The following is a 23398-nucleotide window of genomic DNA, read 5'->3' as shown; positions in this document are numbered from 1 at the left end:
ACTTTATTTACCCAATCTCTTATTTGGGGTCATTAAGTTGTTTTTGATAGTATAAATAACACTCTGATGAATATCCCGCAGCTAAATCTTCATGCACACCAATGAATATTTTTGGATAAGTTCGAAGAAATGACATTTCTGAGTAAAAGAGTATGCACCTCCTGTTAAATTCCTTTCCAGAAATGTTCCAACCACACTCTTCCTATTAATATATGAACACCTCCATTCACCAGAACTTTGGCAGTGCGTGGGGTTATTAAAAAATACCTTTGGGCTGTTGGATAGGCAAATTAATAATAATTATTATTATCATTATAGTTATATATAATTTTGCTATTTATTCCCCATTAATTTGAACACTAGTGACGTTGAACACTTTTCTCTCTTTTGACGTTTGATTTTCTTCTTTTATGACTATTAAGCTCCTTGTTCTGGTGATCAGGAGAAAGTCCCCTTATGGTGGAAATTAAGAAGTCACCGTTGGGGGCCCTGATTCTGCCACTTGATAGCTATGTCATCCAAGTGCCTCACGTACCTAATTTACATACGGGGGCAGCGATAGCTGCCTTCTGGTACCTTGAGATCGAGAAGCGTTGCTTATTATGTCCTTAGAAATATAATGCACTACATAGTATAGATCTTTCGGGCTGCGTGACCTTGGGTAGTTCTCTAACCTCTCTGTGCTTCAGTTTTCTCAACTGTAAAATGGGGATAGTAATAGAATCTATGTTATGGGCTTGTCATGGGAGGATTAAAGGGGTTAGTACATAAGGAGTACTTAAAACAGCACCTGGCATGCTGGGAGGGCCATGAATATTACCAGTTTTAATCTATGTTGGAGCTTTAAGATCTGTTATTAGGGAAACCAATAGTGTTTGTCTGGGTTGGATAGATTCTTAGCATGTCAGGGCTGCAAGACCTTTTTTTTTTTCTTTTTTTTTTAATGTTTATTTTATTTATTTTGAGAGAGAGACAGCACAAGCAGGGGAGGGGCAGAGAGAGAGGGAGAGAGGGAATCCGAAGCAGGCTCCGTGCTGTCAGTGCAGAGCCTTAACGCGGGGCTCCAACTCACGAAGAGCGAGATCATGACCTGATCTGAAATCGAGAGTCAGACGCTTAACCGACTGAACCCCCCAGGCGCCCCTGCAAGGCCCTTATAGAAATCCCTTCCCTCACAGAGACCTGGCAGATTCAAGCCAAAGCAGGCAAGGGATTCACCCTGGGTCTCCCAGAAAATTAGTGAGGGAGGCAGGATCAGAACGCAGTTCTCCTGATATGGCCCCACACACATTTCACCCCTGACCTGTTGTGGTCCTTAAATGCCTGCCATGTGAGTGACTTTGCAGGGATTATGGAAGTCTACCATGAACTAGAACATGCTCACCTGGTGGAGGACACGTTTACCTGGAACACGGAGAGCTGGGATGCTTCTGGGACTGTTTCCTCTGGCATTGAAACAGTCCTCTCCCAGGCAATCAGCATACTGGCAGCCTCCTCTCCTTGACCCAGGGCCCCTCAAAGCCTCCAGGAAGGGGAGAGGTGCTTCTCACCGTACCTGGTCCCGGGAGACCTTAGTGAGCCTCAGGCCCCCTACCCAGACTCTCCCTCACCGCCTCTCCTGAGAGAGTCTCCGAACCATTCCAATGTCTCCAGCCTAGTAAGAACAGCTTTACTTATCAGCCTAAACCCACCAGCCCAAGGCCTGGCCTGACCGCAGAAGGCATTTGCTCAGCTCCGAGTGAACCTCACAAGCTCCTCTTTCTTGTCCCCTCCCTAGGTGTTCCCAGGATGCAGTGGGAGGGCAGGTGCTCTCCGACCTCTTTACCAACAGGAAGGAAAACATTCCTCTCAAGTTTTCTGAAGACTGCCTGTACCTAAATATTTATACTCCTGCTGACTTGAGGAAGAAGAACAGGCTGCCGGTAAGCAGAAGCTTCCAGCACTGCGGGTCTTCTGGTGTAGACCAGAAGAGCAAGAAGGCAGCTTGGGTGGGGGCTGTTTCAGGGACCCCCTGCTTCCCTTACCTCCCACGGTCAGACCCCATGACCCCAAGAAACACACCTCAGTCTCCCCTAGTGACAGACACAGGGCCTGTGGGCGAGTTTGCTGGGCCTCTGTCATGCACATTGTGATTTTTGCCAAATTGTTTCTTGCTGATGGAAGGACAAGAATGATTACTCTTAGAGTTAAGCCACCAGCCCAATCCTTCCTTTACAAGTAGAGAAACTGAGGTCCAGAATGGGGGAGGGGAGATCACGCTGTGGGATTGGCAGGATGAGAGCATAGGCCTTCTGAGTCTCAAACCAGTGCTCCCTGGCACAGACTGAGAAAGTGAGCCTGTGGGTGGCCTTTCCTCAGCACTTAAGATGCTCCTCTGTCAACTTCCAGGGTCCCCTGAGAGATGTTAGGGGAAGAGCCTGGGGCAACCCATGAAGCTCTTTCTTTTGCCTCTGGCCAAATTTCTGGGATTTTACTGTAGCTAATCTCCTTCCTTGATTGTCTTTGGCACCGACCTATGACCCCATGAGTCAGCATTTCCACAATAAAAGAGGCCTAGAGGTGGGGCAGCTTCCAAACTCAAGCTGGAGCTTGGAGGAAGGTCTCCTGGAAAAGGAGGTATTCCCTGGGGTGGAGAGGCGTGGGGATGTTAGCACCCAGCCATCTCCCAGAAGCACCCCTGGCATGATGCCCTGGAGTGGGGGGAGGGCATCTGTGGACTTGTGAGCAGGAACTTGCACTGTATATGCTCAGCTCAGTGAGATGGGACAACGTTTCACTCACTCATTCATTCATCCATTCTGTTACGTACTCCGTGCCCTCCCATGCATAGCTACACCTGGGGGTTAGGACAAAGGAGGGACAAAAAGCCATCACCAGACAGCCATTACTGTGGAGGATGACTCCATCTGCAGTATGCTCAAACACTGACCAGCTTCTTCAGTGAATCACTACTGACCAGCCCTTGCCTCAGCCTTCACGCAGATGACTGCAAACTCAGTCCCTCTCGGCAGAGGCGGGCAGGGATCAGAGGTGTGGGAGGAACAGAGGGAGGACCCCTACTTACGGACACAGGACTACAGGGTCTGGTCTTAAGCCTTGGTTCTGCCTTTTACTAGCAGAGAGACCTGGCTCTGTTTCCTTAGAATAGCATTAGTCACATATTCGATGACGCATGTCAAGCTTTGTCTCAGTGGCTGGTGAGTGTGCAAGGCAAGTACTCCTGAAGCATTAGTTAGAGTTGAAGGGAAGCTCTTACTCCTGTCCTAATGGCCAGCCCACTGCACCAGGCTGGGGGCCACACTGCGCTGGGTGGCTCAACGGATGGACTCCAGAGCCAGACTGGGTGGGTCAAGTCCTGCTTCTGCTGCTTATTAGTTGTGTGACTTCAGGCGGGTTAAATGCCTCAGTTTTCCTGTCTGTTAACGGGACAGCATTAGTCCCTACTTCATGGAATGGTACTTGGCACTTAGTGTTATAAATTCTTTTTTTTTTTTTAAGTTTATTATCTTTGGGGACACCTGGGTGGCTTGGTCGGTTAAGCGTCCGACTTTGGCTCAGGCCACGATCTCCCAGTCCGTGGGTTCGAGCCCCACGTCGGGCTCCGTGCTGACAGCTCAGAGCCTGGAGCCTGCTTCGGATTCCGTGTCTCCCTCTCTCTCTGACCCTCCCCCACTCATGCTCTGTGTGTCTCTCTCTCTCAAAAATAAATAATCATTGGGGCGCCTGGGTGGCGCAGTCGGTTGAGCGTCTGACTTCAGCCAGGTCACGATCTCGCGGTCCGGGAGTTCGAGCCCCGCATCAGGCTCTGGGCTGATGGCTCAGAGCCTGGAGCCTGTTTCCGATTCTGTGTCTCCCTCTCTCTCTGCCCCTCCCCCGTTCATGCTCTGTCTCTCTCTGTCCCAAAAATAAACAAACGTTGAAAAAAAAATCATTAAAAAAATTTTAAGCTTATTATTTATTTTAAGAAAGAAAGAGAGAGAGAGAGAGAGACAGTGGGGGAGGGGCAGAGAGAGGGAGAGAGAGAGAGAGACAGTGGGGGAGAGGCAGAGAGAGAGAGAGGGAGAGAGAGAGAGAGAGAGACAGTAGGGGAGGGGCAGAGAGAGAGGGAGAGAGAGAATCCCAAGCAGGCTCCATGCTGCCAGTGCAGAGCCCAATGTGAACCTCCATCTCACCAACTGTGAGATCATGACCTGAGCCGAAGTTGGATGCTTGACTGACTGAGCCACCCAGGTGCCCACCCCCAATTTTTTTTATTAATAAAACTATTACAGTATTATTTTTCAAGCACTCTTACTCCCTGGCTGTGTGAGCGCCTACATGCCAGGGCCAAGCATTATGAAGTGCCGTGTCTACCCTCATCCTCAAGGCTTATCGTGGTCCCTGGCACATAGTAGGTTCTCACATCATATCGGTCAAATGAATGACGACTTACTGGAGGAGGTGGCTTTTAGGCTGGGCTTTGGAAGATGGGTGGGATTTGGGGTTGCAGAGGAGGCAGAAGGAAGGTATATTTGAAAGAAATCCCACTGGGGGCACATGTGCTTCTTGAGACAGTCATTCATGTGCCAGAGCCGTTTAATTCACCACACACGAGGTAAGTAAGATGAGGCTGAAATACAGGGCTGCGGCAGGCAGGGCGTGCAGGGCTGTGGGAACAGTCCGAGCATGAGGACAATGGGAGTGTTGGGTGTTGGGGAGAACGTGGTACTCTCAACCTCGGCTGCTCCCATGATGAAGTTCTCAGCGTGAAGAGCCTGGTGACACTGGAGCTGGGGACCCAGGAAGGGACAGCCAGGGTGTACCGAGTAGGGTGGTGGCCCAGGCCCCGGTTGGGAGCACAGAAGAAAGGAGCACCTGCCTGCTCCCACTTTGCTGGGGACTAGTGGACTTCAGGGATCGGCCCCCTTGGGTCACGGTCAAGAGGTAGGCGACCAAAGCAGATAACCTGTTGAGGCCCTTCCCGGCTTTGCTTCCTCTAACCGGGACGGTTGCTTCCCTCCTGTCCAGGTGATGGTGTGGATCCACGGAGGGGGTCTGATGGTGGGCGGAGCATCAACCTATAGTGGACTGGCCCTCTCTGCCCATGAAAATGTGGTGGTGGTGACCATTCAGTACCGCCTGGGCATCTGGGGATACTTCAGGTAAGATACATTGGCCCCAAAGCAAGGATGCAAGGATTCAGCTCTGATCATGTCAGCCCTCGAGGGGATCTTGGCCAGGTTCCCTAGTGAAGCATCCAAGTCCCTTCATATTTGTGCTCTACCTATCTTCTCCTTCCCCAGCCACACAGGTCCACTTGCTTCTGAGCTTTTTGTAGGTGTATCCTCTCTACCTAGAATGCCCGTTCTACCTGATGGACTTCTTCCTTTTTTTTTTTAATGTTTGTTTATTTTTGGGGGGGAGGGGCAGAAAGAGGGGGACAGAGGATCTGAAGCAGGCTCTGTACTGACAGCAGAGCCTGACGTGGGGCTCGAACTCACGAACCGTGAGATCATGACCTGACCCGAAGTTGGACACCTCAACCGACTGAGCCACCCAGGCGGCGGTACCTGATGAACTTCTATTCATCCTGCAAGGCCCAACCCAAATGTTACACCCTCTGAAATACTCTTCTCTTTCTCGCTTGTGCTGTCCCAGCACATTGCACACATCTATCGAGACAGCATGCAGCGGGCGCTTAGAGGCTACCACATGAGAAAGGAAGGAAGGAACGTGGTCCGGGCAGGAACTCAGTGCATCCTTGTGGGTGAAGGAAAAGGAACGGGTGTCTGGAGCTGAAGGTTGTCGGTGCATCTGACTCCAGTGGACAGCCCCCCTGGGAGGAATGTCAGACCCACTCCTCCCGTTTCCTTTTTTGGAATTTGGCCCAAGTGAGTGAAGGCAAGTGTCTTCCCGATTGAGTCTCCATGGGGCAGGGACCAGTTTCCCTGCAGGACACAGTTACCTCTGTGTTACACAGTCCCTCTGACCCTGAGATGGCTGAAGGGTAGGCCGGGGGTGGGCTGCTCCCAAGAAAGACCCCCAGGGCTGGAGGAGGGCTACCCCAGGTGAGTGCTGCCTCGGGATGAATCGCCATCATTGAGACTCCTCTCCTCTCTCAGCCGTGGCCCGTCTCTCTGCTCCCTGTTACAGTCAAACCGCTATATTAGCTATTTCTCTGCTGCTGCCCCTCCCAGTCTGCCCTCTGCCCACCCCACCCCGGTCAGGGTTCCTCTCCAAACACACCACTGCATTCTGGCCGAGGTCACCAGTGACCCAACAGCTCTTGGGCCAACCTCGGCAGCATCCACACACGACTCTTCACACGAGACCCTCTAACCTCCATGTGCATCTCCCTCTCCGTCTCCACTGGCCCCCTGCGTGACCTCAGGGGCCGCATTCAAAGCTCCCCGTTTCAACCCCTGCCTCTCCTTGGAAACCCAAATGTGTAAGGCATTAACTAGTACCTGCAACTGCTGCCATCTCCACTGGACGTCTGAAGGGCCCCACACTCCACGGGGACAAACTTAACCCTTGACCCCCACCGCTCCTTGCTCCGCACTTTCCTACTCTCCTGACATCGCCTCCTGTTGGCTACTGGAAGCCCCTCCTTCCACCTGCTCCAGATATCAGACTAGCGGGCACCCTTGACTTGTCTTCTTCTCACATCTAGTCGGGTCAGCAAATCCTCTCGGTTCCACCTTCAAAATATATTCAGGATCCAACCACTTCTCGCCTCCACCCTTATGGCCCCTAACCAGCCCTCTGTGTCTCTCTCTTAGACTATTGTAATAACCACCTACTTTTATAACCCTGCTCCTTGTATGCTTACGTCTAATCCAGACAGTAGCCAGAGCGATCATTGAAGACATAAATGGAACCTCGTTGTTGCCCTGAAATGGATTCCCACATTGCTAACAATGACATCAAAGGTCTTACCAAGGCCCACAGAGCCCTCTAGCTGCATGTCCGACACTCCTACTTTTGTCCACTGGACCCCAGGGCCTTTGCACCGGCTGTTTTTTCAGCCTGGCATTCCCTTCTTTGGATATGTGCAAGGCTCACGCGCTCATCCATTCAAGTCTCTACTCAAACGCTACCACCTCAAAGAGGCCTTTCTTGGTCATGTGATCTGAGATAGGACCCAGCTGCTCTACTCCTGCCTTTTCCCTCACCCTGTTTTATTTTTCCTGAGAATACTTTTACTATCTGACATCATATTCTGTATTTATCTGTTTGTGTGTGATCTGTAGTGTGAGCTCTGTATAATCAGAGATTTTTGCCTGCTTCGTTGTCAGATGTGCTCCTAGCTCTTAGAACAGTGCTTTGCATAAAGTAGACACTCAGTAAATAGATCCCAGTTGAATGACTATAGAGCCCTACAACAGAACAAGGCTACAGAAATGAAGACGGGAGACGACCCTTGTGTCAGGGTTGTGGAAGCCCAGTCTTTTACTAGAAGACTCACCTAGGGCCCCCAGCCCCATTTATGGTCCTGAGAGCCCTGCCATGAAGTCTGTGCTCCCGCCTCCACCCTGTTCTTAACAGCACAGGGGACGAACACAGTCGGGGAAACTGGGGTCATTTGGACCAGGTGGCCGCACTTCGCTGGGTCCAGGAGAACATTGCCAACTTTGGAGGGAACCCGGGTTCTGTCACTATCTTCGGAGAGTCAGCAGGAGGTATCAGCGTCTCTATTCTTGTAAGTGTTCCTGGCCTTGGTACGGCTACTGATGAGACTCCTTGGAGCCTTTTGCCCTGTTGGCACCTTTCCCTATGAGATCTGGATCTAGGGCTGCCCCTACTCTGCACGGCATTAGATGGTGGGGAGGGCTAATGGTCCCCGGGAGTCTCAGAGCCCAGGCTAGTGTCCTGGGTCCTTGAGAGTCTCCAGCCCCAGCCACAGCGGCGACATTCCTCCTCTTCTAACGTGGCTGAGCTCCAGCTCTCTCTCTCCTTCCTACTCATCTTAACATTAGGATTCACTGCATTTCTCCTGGAAGGTAGGGTGAGCATGGATTATGAATAAGAGTTGGACAGCGTCGCTATTCGGCCTGAAGCCAGGTCTGCCTGTCGGGGGATGTGAGCGCTCAGAGCAGGGCAGAGGTGGAGCCAGGATGGGGGCAGTGTGTGACCAGGGGAGGGTGGTGGAAGTGGGGTCGGGAAGGGATGGGGGAGCCGTGTGGGCTCCTGGGGCCCCTGGGGGCCAGGTGTGGGGAATGAGGCTGGGGAGCCGCTGAGAGAAGCAGGGATGGAAACCAGCTGACAAAGTGCTAGGAGCCATAGAACACCCTCCAGCCCCTTCACTGTTGAGGGCCAGCACCATTACTGTATTTTGAATGTCATCATCTATCTATCTATCTATCTATCTATCTATCATCTATCTCTGATTGATCTATCTATCATTTATCTACCTAAGATTTTTTAAACAAAACCCTTCCTTAGCATATCTTATAATGGAAACACTTCCCTGAACATTAAACACTCTTCCACTAATATCATTTTGTTGTAGATTCCATGGTATTCCATGGTATAGATTTGCACAGTATTCCACAGTAAGAACGGAAAATGGTTTATTCTCTCAACTGCATGATATTGGAAGCTTAGGTTATTCCCAATTATATTATAAACGTTATGATCACTTTTCTTAGGATAAATCCTGAGTAATGGAAATGGGGAATCAGAACTGTGTCTTTAAAGTGTGGCCAGTGTTTCCGATTCTGTGTCTCCCTGTCTCTCTGCCCCTCCCCCGTTCATGCTCTGTCTCTCTCTGTCCCAAAAATAAATAAACGTTGAAAATAAAAAAAAAAAAAATTTAAAGTGTGGCCAGGAGTTGCCACACTGTGTTTAGATACTTCTGATTGTTAGGATCAGTGCGATCATAACACTTCCTTTTCTCCCCTCATTCTGTGCTGCTGGCTCTCTCCAGCTAAGGTTCTCTTGGAGAAACCAGTCCCAGGATCGGCCTGGGACCAGGCCTGGCCAGGCAAGGACCTGCCGTGTCTACTGAGTGCCAGGGTCTTCAAAGGAATGGGCCAGAGTAGAGCTGTGGATGGGATAGCTCTTGAAAAGCCCTCCACACAAGCAGAAACTCTCTTTCCGTCCACTCTCCTGCCAGGTGTTATCTCCACTGGCCAAGAACCTCTTCCACCGGGCCATCTCCGAGAGTGGCGTGGCCCTCACTACTGCCCTGGTCAAGAAAGACATGAAGGATGCAGCTCAGGTGGGTCACACTGGGTCACCTGACACCCTTTGCTCTGCTCCCCTGGAGTCTTCAGGGGACTTTCCTGCCAGGGCATCCAGAGTCATGAAACTGGAAGGGCGAGGAGATGTTGCAGCCAGCCTCCCAGTTTTACCACTGAGCAAACTGGGGCGGACGGTGGAAGCAGCTTGCCAGGGACCACGAGGGATCGGGGCAGAGCTGGGATTCGAGCACGTGGCTCTGGACTGCCAGCATGGTGCTCTGTCCACTGAGCACTCTTCCCAAAGTGTGCCAAGGCGGGCTGCCAGGCCACACAGTGGGCAGCGGACTGTCCCCACGTCTCGTCTCTCAGGGTCTCAGTTCTGGTGAACCCACTAGCAGGATGTGGGCCTGGAGTGGCTCCTCCTTAAGTGCCTCATGGCTGGGGTGGGTTCCCGGAGAATTCATTCATTCACTCATTCATTCATTCATCACATAATTTGGGGACAGCCGCATGAATTTTGCATTGTAATGGAGGAGACAGATTAATGATTACATAATCACACAGATTATAAAGTCTCAGCTGATAAGAGCAATAAAACAGAGGTGTCTGATGTCATAACGTAATCCAAAAGAAGCACCGAAGCTAGTGTGTAGGGTGTAAGGCTTCCTGAAAAGACATCTGAAACCAGGCAGTGTGGTTCTGGATTCCGTGCTCTTACAGCCCCCCACCCCCCGCCCCGATCCCCCGCCCTGCGCTCCCTCCCTCTAGACGCTCAGCTTGGAGATCGTTACACCCATTTTAACAGAGACAGGGGAATAAGGACAAAGCTTGTCTAATTGGCACAACGGGACCCAGGACCCCCACCTGCTGGTCTAGAGTGTTCTCTGCTCCCCCACCGCTGTCTTTAAAAATGAAGGTCGGGGTAGAACAGCTCTTTATTGATGGAGGGAAGGGACATGGCTCTTGAATTCTGCTGTTCCTTGTGATCTCTGCAGCAAATTGCTTTCTTTGCTGGGTGTAAAACCACCACCTCGGCTGTCACTGTTCGCTGCCTGCGTCAGAAGACAGAAGACGAGCTCTTGGAGATATCGCGAAAGATGGTAGGTGTATCCATTCTCGTGGCCACGCCAGCACTCCAGCCAGGCTTCATTATTTCAGCAGTCCCCTTGACCTAGAAACCTGCCTGGGACAGTGTCTCTCCCCTGGGGAACAGTGTCAGCCTCTGGATCTGAATGGGAATTTCTTTCTTTTTTTTTTTCTTTATTTAATTTGAGAGAGAGAGAGAGAGAGGGAGCATGCAAGCTGGGGAGAGGGGCAGAGGGAGAGAGAGAGAATCTTAAGCAGGCCCCATGCTCATACCGAGCCCAACTTGGGCTTGATCCCATGACCCTGGGATCATAACCTGAGCCAAAATCTAGAGTCAGATGCTCACTCGGCTGAGCCACCCAGGCGCCCCTCTTTTTTTTCTTTTTTATTATGAAATATCTCAAACATTTGCAAAGTTGAAAAACAGCATAATGAACAAATTGTATCATAATCTCTCACCTCTATCAAAACTTACTATTTTCCCATTCTTGTTTCCAAATGTATTTTTAAGAAATTAAGCATTACATATTCCCAGAGATAACTACTGTTCTGAATTTTGAGGATGGGATATTAAGAAAAAAGCTTTTAAGGAAGGTTGTCACAATTTATCTTGTTTAATTTAGAAACTACCTCAATTATATCCCAGTAGTGGCCCAATTTTCTGGCTTTTCTGAGACTCTGCCTCCATTGTGATTCTAGAGCACCCATCCATCCATCAATTCATTCATCATCGTATTTGTCTACTCATCCACCAGTCTGTCCAATTCATCAATGTTCTTTTATCAGTTTAATACCAGTCCATCCCTAACTTTCATTCATTTCAGTCATCTCTACATTATCCAACCACCATGTATCTTCACTTACCATTCACTTATCATCCCAAATCAGTGATCCATCCCTCACCTAGTTATTGTTGATCTATCTACCAATCTGTCCGATTCACCCTTATGCCATTGTATTGACCAACTCCATCCATCATCTATATCCATCCATCTATCTATCTGTCCATCCATCCGTCCCTCCCTCCATCCATCCTAGGTGTATGGAGAAGGGTAATTGGGTGGGTGATGCAGACATTAATCAGATACAGTCCTTGCTTATGAGGATCTGTCCAAGGACAAACACACTCATATACTTCATGGGTTAAGGGTGGTGGGAGTATACAGAGAGGAAACATTCATAATAGTCAGTAGGGATGCTTCACAGAGGAGGGACATTTGAGGACTGATGGATGGCTATGACAGTGTCATCACAAGGACGCCCAGAAAATACAGCATGTAAGCCCAATGGGAACTATTCCCTTTGTGGGAGAAGGGTATGAATGTGAGCTAAGGTGTATCCTAAGCCCCTGGACTCTCATCTGAACCCTCAGCCTCTAAGGATATTCCCGGACCCCCCAGGGCTAGGCCTCTGGCACTGGACTCTGTTTTATTTCCTGGCTTAACTCCAACGTCCAAAGCCTTGGGGCTTGGATCTTGGTTTCTCAGTCTCAAATAAGGTGATCAGTGCATTCAAAGAATAAAAACAGAATTATTTCCGATTCCTGGAAAGAGGTAGTTTTATTTCAGCAATTCTCCATTGACTTAAGACTCAGTTTATAAGGAGAGACTTGGTGATTTTGAGAAAACCCAGAGAAATTAACAGCCCATGTTATGTTTCTGAGTTGATATAGAGTGTCTCCCCAAAACACACCCACACACTCCTCCCCACCCCCCCCCCCACACACAGGCACACAGACATACAACTCACTGACTGGTAGGGCTACAGCCCTAATAAAGAATACCTTACTTGTCACTTGCTACATTCTAGTGAGACCCGTTAGCTACAGTGTAGCAAATATACAGCAAAAAGGAGCATGGGTTGGGGTGAATTTCAGTGAGTTTGCTTAAGTCAGGACTTTCTTATACAAGAGGAGACTCCTCTCAAAATGCCTTGAGTGGAAAAAGAAATGTGTTGTAACAAAATCTTCATGAAACTAACTGAAAACTAAACCACAGTTGAGGAATACATGGCTTCAGGCATGGCTGGATCCAGATGCACATATGATATTAAGAATATACCTGCCCTATCTTTCAGCTTTTTTTTTTTTTTCTCTCAGGCAAGTTTGTTCCCTGGGGAGGTTAAAGATAGCAACAGCATCTAGACTTACATTCCTATCCATTTAGAAACTTTCACAATAATTCCAGCAAAAATTTGGGGGGTAAAGTCTATTGGAGTAACATGGGCCCGTGCCCATACCTGAACTAATCTCTATGGTCAGGGAGATGGGGCACCCCAGGTCACATACAGATGCCTGGATTTATGGAGTGAGAGTGGGGAAGAGGGAGGTCCCCCAAAGGAATACTGGGGTCGTGTTGCCTGGGGAAACAAGTAGGGGAAATGGATGGAGGGCAGGCACAAACAACAGACGTTTTCTCCAGCGCCTCCCTCCCCCATCCCACACCTACACCTGTGCCCCTGCCCAGGGGAGCCAGTGTCCTGCCCACTTCCTCTCAGTCCAGCCAGGGTGGCACCAGGAGGGAGAACCTGACACCTTTGGCTCACCTCTCATGGCTTTTGTCCCTGGAAGCCTTCTCACCCACACCCTCTGCCTTTGTCTTCACAGAAATTTTTCACTATTGATTTATATGGAGACCCCAGAGAGGTAAGGACTTTTGGTTTCTTGATTACAGGTTTCTTGACACCTTTAAGCTCTAGTCAAATAAGAATGAATGAACCCTCCCTTGTGGGCTCTTGGTAACTCCTTGTGTTTACGTTGCCGAGGCTCAGAGAGGGGCAGTGACCTGCCTGGATAACGCAGCCTGGTGGACTAGTCATGGGACTGGAACAGGTTTCCCTGATTCCCAATCCAGAGCTCCCAGTTACCAACTCTGTGTCCCTTGGCCCCAGCCTACTGCCCACTTCTTGTTTACATTTCCTGCTCCCAGAAATTCTCCTCAGGAGGGGGCTGGGACTAGAAACTTCCACCATGGGGTTGTGGAGCTAGCTGGATGAAGCGTTTCTTAAGGAGCCTTCACTGAGGAGCTCACGCCTTTCCCAGGAGGCTGCTGGGTTGATTAGCTGTCCAAGCTACACTGTTGGAGGGGCCGTCCGGAAGGGGCTGAGAATCTCAGTCCTGAGGATATACCACCCTCCTCCCAGCCACACCAGAACTCCATAGCAGCCTCCCCATCTCCTTCCTCCTCCCCTCCTACTTTCCAGCACGTTGACAGGTTCTGAGACATTATCTCTGCAACATTTACAGTCCTGTGCTCTCTGCTCTCTCTTGGGGATGGACAGCAGCACCTGCCTTCAAAGGTGTTGTGAGCATTCAGGGAGATTCATTCATTCATTCAGCAAAGATTTAAGTAGCACTTACCGTGTGCAAGGACCTGATTTAGGAGCTGGGGAAACAGCAACAAAACAGGCAAAGCAGATACAATGCCCTTGGAGTGAGGGAAGAGTACAGTAACAGAAAAGGGTCCTTGTTATGGGGGGAAAGAAAGTGAGAAATGGGTATAGAGTTTGCTGTGGTTTGAATCTGCATAGCAGAGTTAGGGAAACCTCAAGAAGAAGGTGACATCTGGGCCAAGTTCTGGAGGCAGAGAGGAAGGCAGCTGTCAGGTAAACTGGAGGAAGAGTATCCTAGGCAGAGAGAACAGCAGCTGCAAAGGTCCTGAGGCAGGAGGCCTGTGTGGCTGGTGTGGAGGGGGTCAGAGGAGAGAACAGGCTTGAAGCTAGAAAGGAAAGGGAGGTGGGGGCTGTCCCTTTAAAGGAACTGGATTTTCATTTCAAGTGAGATGAGGAAGTGTTGGGAGTGGTTTGAACAGAGGAGTGAGTTGACCTTGGGTTTTACAAAAGGGCTCTTTGATTGCTGCATTGAAATTGAAGGTAGGGGCGCCTGGGTGGCGCAGTCGGTTAAGCGTCCGACTTCAGCCAGGTCACGATCTCGCGGTCCGTGAGTTTGAGCCCCGCGTCGGGCTCTGGGCTGATGGCTCGGAGCCTGGAGCCTGTTTCCGATTCTGTGTCTCCCTCTCTCTCTGCCCCTCCCCCGTTCATGCTCTGTCTCTCTCTGTCCCAAAAATAAATAAACATTGAAAAAAAAAATTAAAAAAAAAAAAAGAAATTGAAGGTAGGGAAGGGTAGGCAGCCCCAGGAGACCATCTGGGAGGCCGCTGAGCTGCAGTAGTCAAGGCCAGAGGTCATGGCAGCCTGGGCTGTGCCCGTAGCAGAGGGGGTGGTGAGACAGTGGGGTGGCATCTGGGTATTTTTGAAGTCGTGGCTGGTGGGATTTGCTAATGGACAGGATATGGGGCAGAAGAGAAAGAGGGTGGTGAAGCAAGCCCCTGGGATTTTGACCCGAGCCTGGGAATGCCCGAGGCCCACACAGGGCAGCCACTGGGAAGCGATCGTGTTGTTCTTGGTGTCACTTGTCAGCCTCCGTGGGACGCCACCTCGGTCAGATCATGGCCCCTCTGTCCCTCTCCTGGACTTTGATTATCTTCCACGTTTCCTTCCCCCCACCCTCGTCCCCCGGTGCCGCAGACTGACCCTTGTAAACACAGGTCAGGGCATGTCACTTCCTTCTTAAAAGGCTGACCTTTCTTACAAGACGAACGCCCTCGCCCCCATGGAGTTATCCCTTCAGGACACGTCCATGTGACTGCTGTGTGCCAGGCATTGTGCAAAAAGTATGCCGCAACATCCGACCCTCCCAGGCCGTGCCCGTTCTGGATTAGGCTTTGGGCGCCGGTCCCGCTGAGCCCCTTCTGTGGCTGCCAGAAATGGCCCGTCGTCTCTTCATCGGCCCTTGCAGGGCAGATGCAGTTTCCTGGAGCCACAGGGGGCTGTCCAACGCCGCCTGCCATCCGGTGGGGGGGATCAGGCACATGGCGTGTGGAGCTGGAAATACGGCTCGTGGAGCTGGCGAGGGCTCCGGAGCACTGCCAGCGAGTCTTAGGAGTGATCTCCAACGTGTATCGAGCTGCCTCCGGGACCAGGTACTGTGCCGAGCATTCTGCACCAGTTGGGTCACTTAATCCCTATTCCAACCCGTCTCACAGATGACAAAACTAAAGCACAAACAGATGAAATAACTTTCCCAAGTTACCAGCCAGTAGGTGGCAGAGCCAGGATTCAAGTCCAGATAATCTGGCTCCAAAACCCACATTCTTAATAACGACTGTGGCCAAATATGCATTATAACCACGCCCAGAGCCGGCTCCCCGGATGGTGACATGGGGGTCAGGTGCTGCTGAATCTGTGCCCATGTAACTGATCTTCATCAAAGGTAAAACCTCAAATGGAGACATTTTTTTTCAATACAATGCGAGCCCATCCCTGATCATTTTATCCATGCTTTTTCTCTCTAAGAAGGAATCGGGTCTCTGTTTAGGCACCTTAAGTGGTGGGGGGCTCACTACCTCCTCGAAGCGAACTGTTTATCAATAGCAGCTTGTGTTTAATTAAATATAGACCGATAAGTACAATTGATTCTTATTAATTGTGAATTCTGTGTTTGTGAATTCATCTACTCTCTAAAATTAATGTGTGACCCCAAAACGGATACTCCTGACACTGCTTTTTTTAACGTTTATTTATTTTTGAGAGAAAGACAGAGCATGAACAGGGGAGGGGCAGAGAGAGAGGGAGACACAGAATCTGAAGCAGGCTCCAGGCTCTGAGCTGTCAGCACAGAGCCCGATGCGGGGCTCGAACCCACGAACTGTGAGATCATGACCTGAGCCGAAGTCGGACGCTTAACCCACAGAGCCACCCAGGCGCCCTGATACTCCTGACACTTTTTACTGTCATTCATGGACATAGAGTGGCGAGAAGGCTGAGAGACCATGTGTAGGCTCCCGTTCGAGATGCAGCAAAGCCTGTGGCTTCTTGTCTCATGTCTCATACTCTTAACACGTGTCCTTTCCACTGTCTACTCAGTGCCACGTTTTCCGCATTTTTGTGCTTTCTGTTGATGGTTTCACTGTGGCAAGTGGCCCCTCAGGCACTGTCCTGTGCTCCCGAGGGAGGGCTTGTTCCAGGCTGTGATGCGCCTTCGTGTGTTAGTTAGATCAGCTTCTTCCAGGGCGGCTGACTGTGCTGTGGGCTGTGAGTTCAGCGGCAAGGGATCAATAAGGCAGCCCATCCAGGAACAGGAAGGGGCAACTTGCCGATCTGTCTGTGAGGCGGCTTGGGAAAGTGCTTAAATACCATCTAGTATGTGATGAAAGCTGTGGGAAATCGGGCACATTCGTGGTTTTGTGAGATGACCACAGATACGAAAGCATAACAACCCTGCCGTGAGGCTCAAGGCGAGGAAGTTCCAGACATGTTCCCGAGGGCCCAGGAAGATGGTGAGGCCTCAGCTGGTGTTTTATTATAAATAAATACTACATATAATGAGTTATTTGTAAGCAACGCATATTCCATCAAGGTGTCTTTAAGCACACGGAAAACGGAGTTGATGAAAATGTGACCAGATAGTTGCAGGAACCTGACGTCATATTTCCCCACGAGCAGTGGCCCCGCATTTGCTAGTTCAGAGCCCACGGTGCCTTTAGAGAACCGAACAGCCACGGATAACAGAATGGACTCTAGAGACCCACATAGGCAAATGTAAACTGCAAATTGAGAGATATAAATTTGTACATATACGTGCGGTATATATATATGTGTGTGTATATATATATGTACACATATATATTTTATGTATTTATATAAAGTTATATAAAATGTATATGTTTATAGATTTTAATACTAAAATATATTTGCATATTTATATATTTAATATATTTATATTTAATACATTTAATGTATGCTTATATGTACATAAATGTATGGAAATATATAGAGATATGTATACATGTATTTCAGTTTGAGTGAGTTTTGCCCCCCTCAGACTTCCCACATGCTAGTTCTGCCTCTGGGGTCACATGCACTTGGCCCTGTTTGGAGGAGCCTGAGTTCTGTGGCCACCGCCTGTGGCCGTGCAGGTGTGGGGTGCTGGCCCCCTGCTCTGACAGGTGGAGAGGGGGATATGCGTGTGGCCTTGAGAGCAGAAGCCCAGACACCATGATGCCCTCCTTCCCAGAGCCATCCCTTCCTGCCCATCGTGGTGGATGGAGTACTGTTACCAAAGATGCCTGAAGAGATTCTGGCAGAAAAGAAATTCAACTTTGTTCCCTATATCATCGGAATCAACAAGCATGAGTTTGGTTGGCTTCTTCCAAAGGTGAGATTGTGGGGTCCCCTTAGGCTCCCCTCCCCCACCCATCACATCACCCCTCCCATCTCTGCTCACAGAGGCTCCTCCTTCTCGAGGCCCCCCTCTGAATCCAGGGCAGCTGTCCCCTTCACATTTCCATGAGGGGAGGGCATTGACATTTCCGTGGGGAAACTTCTCCAGGATGGCCCCACTGCCACCTGGGGACCCCTCTCCCCAAGCACTCTGTCTTCCAATCTAAGAATCCCACAACGTGGGTGCCGGGGGAGTCTGTAAGGATAATCACTGGGCAGATGGGCAGACCGAGACTGGGAGAGGGACGGACTCCCAGTTAAGGAGTGAGGCCTGAGCCCCTGCGGCCCGTCCACCTGGGCTGGTGCTCTCCCTGCCCCTCCATAAATCCCGCACCTGCTCTTTCTTGGTCATCTAACTGGGGGAGTCAGAGGAGCTTTCTCCCTCTGGGGTGAAAGTTCGAAAAGTCAGAAGTGCTCTCCCTCTGTCAGAAATAAACACAGCCAATGCCAGGTAAAGCGGTGAGGACAGTCTTATTTAGTTCTACCCCCGCAGCAGGGAGGAGAGACCAGTGTGAGCTGAACTCAGGTCCCTGCAACAAAAGGCTGGAGCCTGGTTAAAAGCCTGAATGTGCCAAGGAAAGACACTGTGGGGGTGTGACAGGGGCACGGAGGGCGGGGGAGTCTGTCCACGGGACTAGGCCACCTCGATTTGTTAAGTGCTGTTTTTCCAGAAACAAATTTCTGTCTCTTTGTCCAGAGGCAGTGGTGTGCAGGCTGCAGCAGGGTGCCCACCAGAGTCACAGGGACTGAGAGGGAGAAAGGAGACTTAGGGGCTGAATGTCTGCATTTCAAAAGGTGGCCCTAAGGTCCTGGAGGAAACAATTTTGGGTGGTAGATTTACATCTCAAAGGGCAGACAAAGAATTGTAATTGCAAGCTTTCTAAAGTAGCTGCTCTAAAGGGGGTTCAGGGACCTATCAACCTATCACCAGGTTTGGGCCAGAATAAATAATAAACTCCCCTGGTGTCCGGGAGCTCCTTAAGGGGAACTGGGATAATCCTAGGGACAAAATCTTAAACTCTGGCAGTCAAGCTAGAGTTTGGTCAAGTTCGACAGTGCAGAGGTTTGGATGGAGCACAGAAATTTCAGAAGTCACTGATGGACCAAAGCCATAATGGCGGGATTTGATGCTTCCTTGGTCATCTGAGACAGTGGGGGTATTTGTGAGGTTGGTGTTCTTTGTCTCAGAGCCCTCTACTTCAACGCTAGCCAGGCATAAATCTCTCCTGTGTGTCTCCATGTCCAGGGTGGGGATTCTTGCCTATGATTGATACACACACACACACACACACACACACACACACAGTGCAAGGCCCTGGGACAGCTTCTCTTCACATTTACTTTATCCTTTTGCACCTGCTTGGATGTAATAAGCTTGTTTGTCTCATTGATTTTACCCAACTCATCAGGAACCCATGTCTGTCAAGTCATGACAAAGTGACCTTTGGTTGGTTGGTAAGTGTGGTTCTTTGTGCTAATTCTTGATGATTCACACTTGTGTCACTTGTTTTAACAGCTGATGGGTTACCCACTCTCTGAAGGCAAGCTGGACCAGAAGACAGCCATGTCACTCCTGTGGAAGTCTTACCCGCTTATTGTAAGAGTCTGGGGAACCATGGGAACTGGCTGAGACCCAAGGAGGGGCAGAGGCTTGCCCCAAATAGCTGAACAATTCGATGGCAGAATGCAGACTGGGGCTGGAGGGTTCTGCCCCCACTTTTCTGCCTTTCCCACCTCACCACGCAGGGTAGTGCTGGAGAGATTTACCACGAATGCAAGCCATTCTCTGTGTCATTCACTGGGGTGGGGGCTGGGGCCACTTTTACTTGTGCTCCATTTCAGGGCATCCCTGAGGAATTGATTCCACTGGCCGCTGAGAAGTATTTAGCAGGGACAGATGACCCTGTCAAAAAGAAAGACCTGTTCTTGGAAGCAATTGGAGATGTGATGTTTGGTGTCCCATCTGTGACTGTGGCCCGTTACCACAGAGGTGAGTCCCACAGGTTGGGCAGGAGAGGGACACTGAACCCACCAGCTTCACTGTCGGTCCTACTCACTTCTCAGCATAGACAGATATGTGGCAACCACTAATGGTCAAGCCTCCAAGGCCGATTCCATATGGTCGGGGGTGGAACACTGTCGAACTTTGGGTCTGCCAGAAGCCAACTCTGAGAAAAGAATCTGAATGCAAGTAGCTTATTTGGGAGGTGACCCCAGAAAACACCAGCAGAAGAATGGAGACGTGGCCCCGAAAGGAGAAGGAAACCAATCAGACTTCCCTGGACACTTGGAGCTATCGTGTCTCCAGTCACGTCTCGGGGCTATTCCGTGTGAGTGGCAAGGGGCAGAGGTATTTATTCTTTCACTCTCATGAGCCATGAGTTGAAGGCTGTTCCCAAGGGGCTGGTAATTCCCTGGAGCTCTCACCTGCCTCACATACGGGCGGTGTGGTCTCTTGGTGGCCAAAGGGATGCCGGAGGTGGAAGTCAGGCTGGCACGTCCAGAAGTTGGATATGTGGTGAGGCACCAGCAGCACCTGCCACAGGGACCCCTCCCCTGAAGTTACAGTGGTCTGTGGGGCCAGAGGGCAGGTCTTAGAAGATTGGCAGGTTTCCAAGGTCAGAGCTAGCTACAAACTGGTTTGTTAACTGGTAGAGCTGGGGGTAGACTGAAGCCAAGCATATAATCAGGAGGCTTGTCTAGGACCAAAAAACAAACAAAGAAAAAAAGGAAAAAAAAAACAAAAAACAAACAAACCCAAAACAACAACAACAACAACAACAAAACAAAAGAAAACCAAACCAAAATAAAACAAAAGAAATGAGCAGTGGGAGGTGTGGGGGCAGGTGTTCTAGAGAGTGTCCATGTACACAGGTGGCTTCTGTCCGTCCCGATGTGCTGACTCTACCACAGGACCTTCCTGATCCAAGGCTGTGAGGTGGATCCAGGGTTGGATAAGCTCATCTAGAAAGGATGCATCCCTTCGGGGCGTCTTTACGAAGTCCTCACAGGACCCTTCCTTCACCTAGTCTACAAGCCAGGAAATGGTTCTCTATCTAACCATGCCGGAGGGGTTTTAAAATTCAGGACTTTCTGTGCATGATAAAAAAGCAGCTAGAGCTGACCTACCCTGTCCCCAAGCCCTCGGTATAGGAGCCAGTTACTGTCTCTTCCTCCCGGGGGTCCTGATGAAACGCTTCAGCCAGGGGCCGCCTGGGGTCAAATTTGCTCTTTCATAACATTGGTCTTGCCTCTGGATACATGCCTGGCTTGTGGCATCTTCTTCTGCTTCGTCTGCTGGTCCCAGCTATACTGGACTTGTGTTTTTTATCTGGTATCCTATGACTTTGAACTCGGGGTCTTCTTGCCAGGACCACACAGATTTTTGTCAATGTTATTCTTTCATTTTGTATTTGTCTCGATCTCTTTTTGATAAACAGAAAGTTTTCCGAATATAAAATTAATATCCTACACGTGTGGAAAATTTTTAAGATACGGAAACACATGAAGAAGGAAATTAGATATTACTCTAAATTCCTCCACCTAGAAACATCTGCTATACGTTCTCTTTTAAATTTTTTTTTAACATTTATTTTTATTTTGAGACAGAGAAAGACAGAGCAGAGCAGGGAGGGGCAGAGAGAGGGAGACACAGAATCTGAAGCAGGCTCCAGGCTCTGAGCTATCAGCACAGAGCCCGACACAGGGCTCGAACTCACAGATCTCGAGATCGTGACCTGAGCCAACGTTGGACACCCAACTGACTGAGCCACCTAGGCTCCCCTGCTATACATTTTTGATATATCTTCTTTGAATAGTCTTTCCATGTCTTACATATAATTTAGAAATTAATTTGATATCGTATGTCATATTTTTGTTCATAGAACACTATTTGGTGTTCAAAAACAACCACTATTTCATGGAATGATGCATCAAAATTTACTTTAGTATCCCTGTCCCATTGGATATTTAGTCTGGCTGCTTATATTTCGATGCAAGAAAAATATATTATGCTCAGCCTTTAAAGTCAGACTTTAACCAAGTCTCTAATAATTTTCTTAGGATTGGTTATTAGAAGTGAAGTTCCCAAGTGGGGCCGTTAGAGCATTTTAAAGTTCTTGATACATGGTGTGAAATTGCCTTCCAGTGCATGCCTGGGATTTCTTAATTCTCTCACTTGCAAAACTCAGATTAAAAAATAAAGACAATGCTGCCAATTTCACAAGCTCTTCCTTAAAAAAAAAAGGGGGGGGGCCATCCCCATGCTTTAATGGCAAACTTAGATTACAAAGTCTGTCCTTTCTGCTTGTCCTATTCTTCTTCTGCTATTGTCCTATTATCCTAATCTGTGCCCTACTTTCCTTTGAAAACATGTGTTGTGCTTGTAGGAATTTTATACCTCCTCTTGGTTTTAGGCAGAAAGTTAAAAGAGAGAGAGAGAGAGAGAGAGAGAATTCTCTTTTGTGCCGCATGCTGGCTGCCCCAAAGGAGTTCTCTCATTCACAGAAGGTCTTCCCTCTGTGGCAAAGAGCTCCTTTCTAAGACTCCCAAGTGGTGGAGGGACATTACAGCCCTTTCCCTCAGTGAGTTCTGCTTGACCTTGAAGCAGCTGTTTAACATGTGGATTTAAAAACCACAGAAGGGTTGCTTCTTCCAGACAGCACCTCTGGCTAAATCAAGGGTGCACTGTTGGGGGGTCGGGGAGGCATTCCAATAAATTATTCTACCTCCTCATGTGGGGATGGCATATAACGTTAAATCATTTGGGGACAAATATTTAATGATACGGAGAAATGATTTTAGTATATTACAAAATGACATATACACTATCATCCCATTTGTATATGCATAGAAAGATATATGCTAAAATATTAACAGAGGTGTCTTCAAGTGGTGCTAGGATTATAAGTGATCTTTTTGGTCATTTGCCTTTTTTCTGCACTTTCCAAGTTTGTTACGGCACCCAAAGGGGAAAAAAGCTGTATCATTTCTCCTCCAGCCAGACTAGGGACCCAACCCTTCCCCATCAGTCATTCTGCTGTGGGCATTGGGGTCCATGCAAAGTGCCAGTTGCATGAACCACCCTAGACTGGTGGCCCCCAGCTTAGCCCTGAAGGGGCAGGCAGAGTGGACAGCTCTGGATAAAGCTATCTGAGGGAAAATCGACACCTTCTGGGGGCTTGGAGAGGGGGTGCTGAGAGTGGGGGCTGGGCAAGCAGGAGAAAGGCACCGTTGTCCTCCCTCAGAGCCCTCTTTCTCTCTTCTGTCACCACCCCAGGCCCAGCAGGAAGCAAGATATGAGGTGACGAGGTGATGGAGCAATAGAAAATGCTGAGTTTTCGGCTTCCCCAGATACAAGAGACAGATTATGCCCTTCCCCCATGTTTGTATAAATATCTGAGCTGTCAAGCCAGCAACTAGGATTTGCTTCCCTCTTCCCTAGGAATTAGCTGACAAGCACACTGGAAACTCTCCAAACTGGGTAGAATAAAAGGCACCTGTTGGGCTGCAGATAGTCTCCAAAGGGATCAAAACCAGCCCGTTTTTCAATGAAATACAGTAGCGTAAACAGTGTGTATAGAGATGTTCTCGGGTGTGAACCCATCAGTAGGCAACAGGATCTGTGTGTAATTGGCCCAAGGACCCTATAATGATACTATTTTGAATGGATTTACTCAGAATTTCAACATTTCATTCATTCAATCTTCATTCATTGACTCATTCAACAAATATCTGACATAAAGCCAGTTCATCACCGGTTTATCACCAGTTTATCACCGCCAATATCACCTCCACCAACTGTGCATCTGTAAGCAAATCGCAGAGCTTTCCCAAAGCTTTGTTTCTGTGTTGTGCTGGTAACCAAGGGT

The 23398-nt window shown here is 49.2% G+C and overlaps 1 protein-coding gene and 1 long non-coding RNA gene across 3 annotated transcripts in view; both read left to right on the top strand.

Annotated features, from left to right (window-relative positions):
* CES1 (carboxylesterase 1) overlaps positions 1-23398 on the top strand; it is a 31189-nt gene that overhangs the window by 5554 nt on the left and 2237 nt on the right. For both annotated transcript variants that reach the window (XM_045442796.1, XM_045442795.1), the window contains exons 3-11: positions 1778-1922; positions 5008-5141; positions 7528-7681; positions 9098-9202; positions 10160-10264; positions 12856-12894; positions 17323-17463; positions 19045-19125; positions 19371-19518. In XM_045442796.1, the coding sequence (XP_045298752.1) occupies positions 1778-1922; positions 5008-5141; positions 7528-7681; positions 9098-9202; positions 10160-10264; positions 12856-12894; positions 17323-17463; positions 19045-19125; positions 19371-19518 (1052 nt within the window). The remainder of the gene's footprint in view (positions 1-1777; positions 1923-5007; positions 5142-7527; positions 7682-9097; positions 9203-10159; positions 10265-12855; positions 12895-17322; positions 17464-19044; positions 19126-19370; positions 19519-23398) is intronic.
* Positions 12901-15722, top strand: LOC123579176. Its single transcript, XR_006702666.1, has 2 exons — positions 12901-14120; positions 14362-15722. It is a non-coding gene; the product is annotated as an uncharacterized LOC123579176 (long non-coding RNA).

This window comes from Leopardus geoffroyi, chromosome E2, assembly GCF_018350155.1.
Source record: "Leopardus geoffroyi isolate Oge1 chromosome E2, O.geoffroyi_Oge1_pat1.0, whole genome shotgun sequence".
In the NCBI taxonomy this organism is placed as follows: domain Eukaryota; kingdom Metazoa; phylum Chordata; class Mammalia; order Carnivora; family Felidae; genus Leopardus; species Leopardus geoffroyi.
Note: the sequence above shows the minus strand (reverse complement) of the source record. Positions and strands in the feature narration are given on the sequence as shown.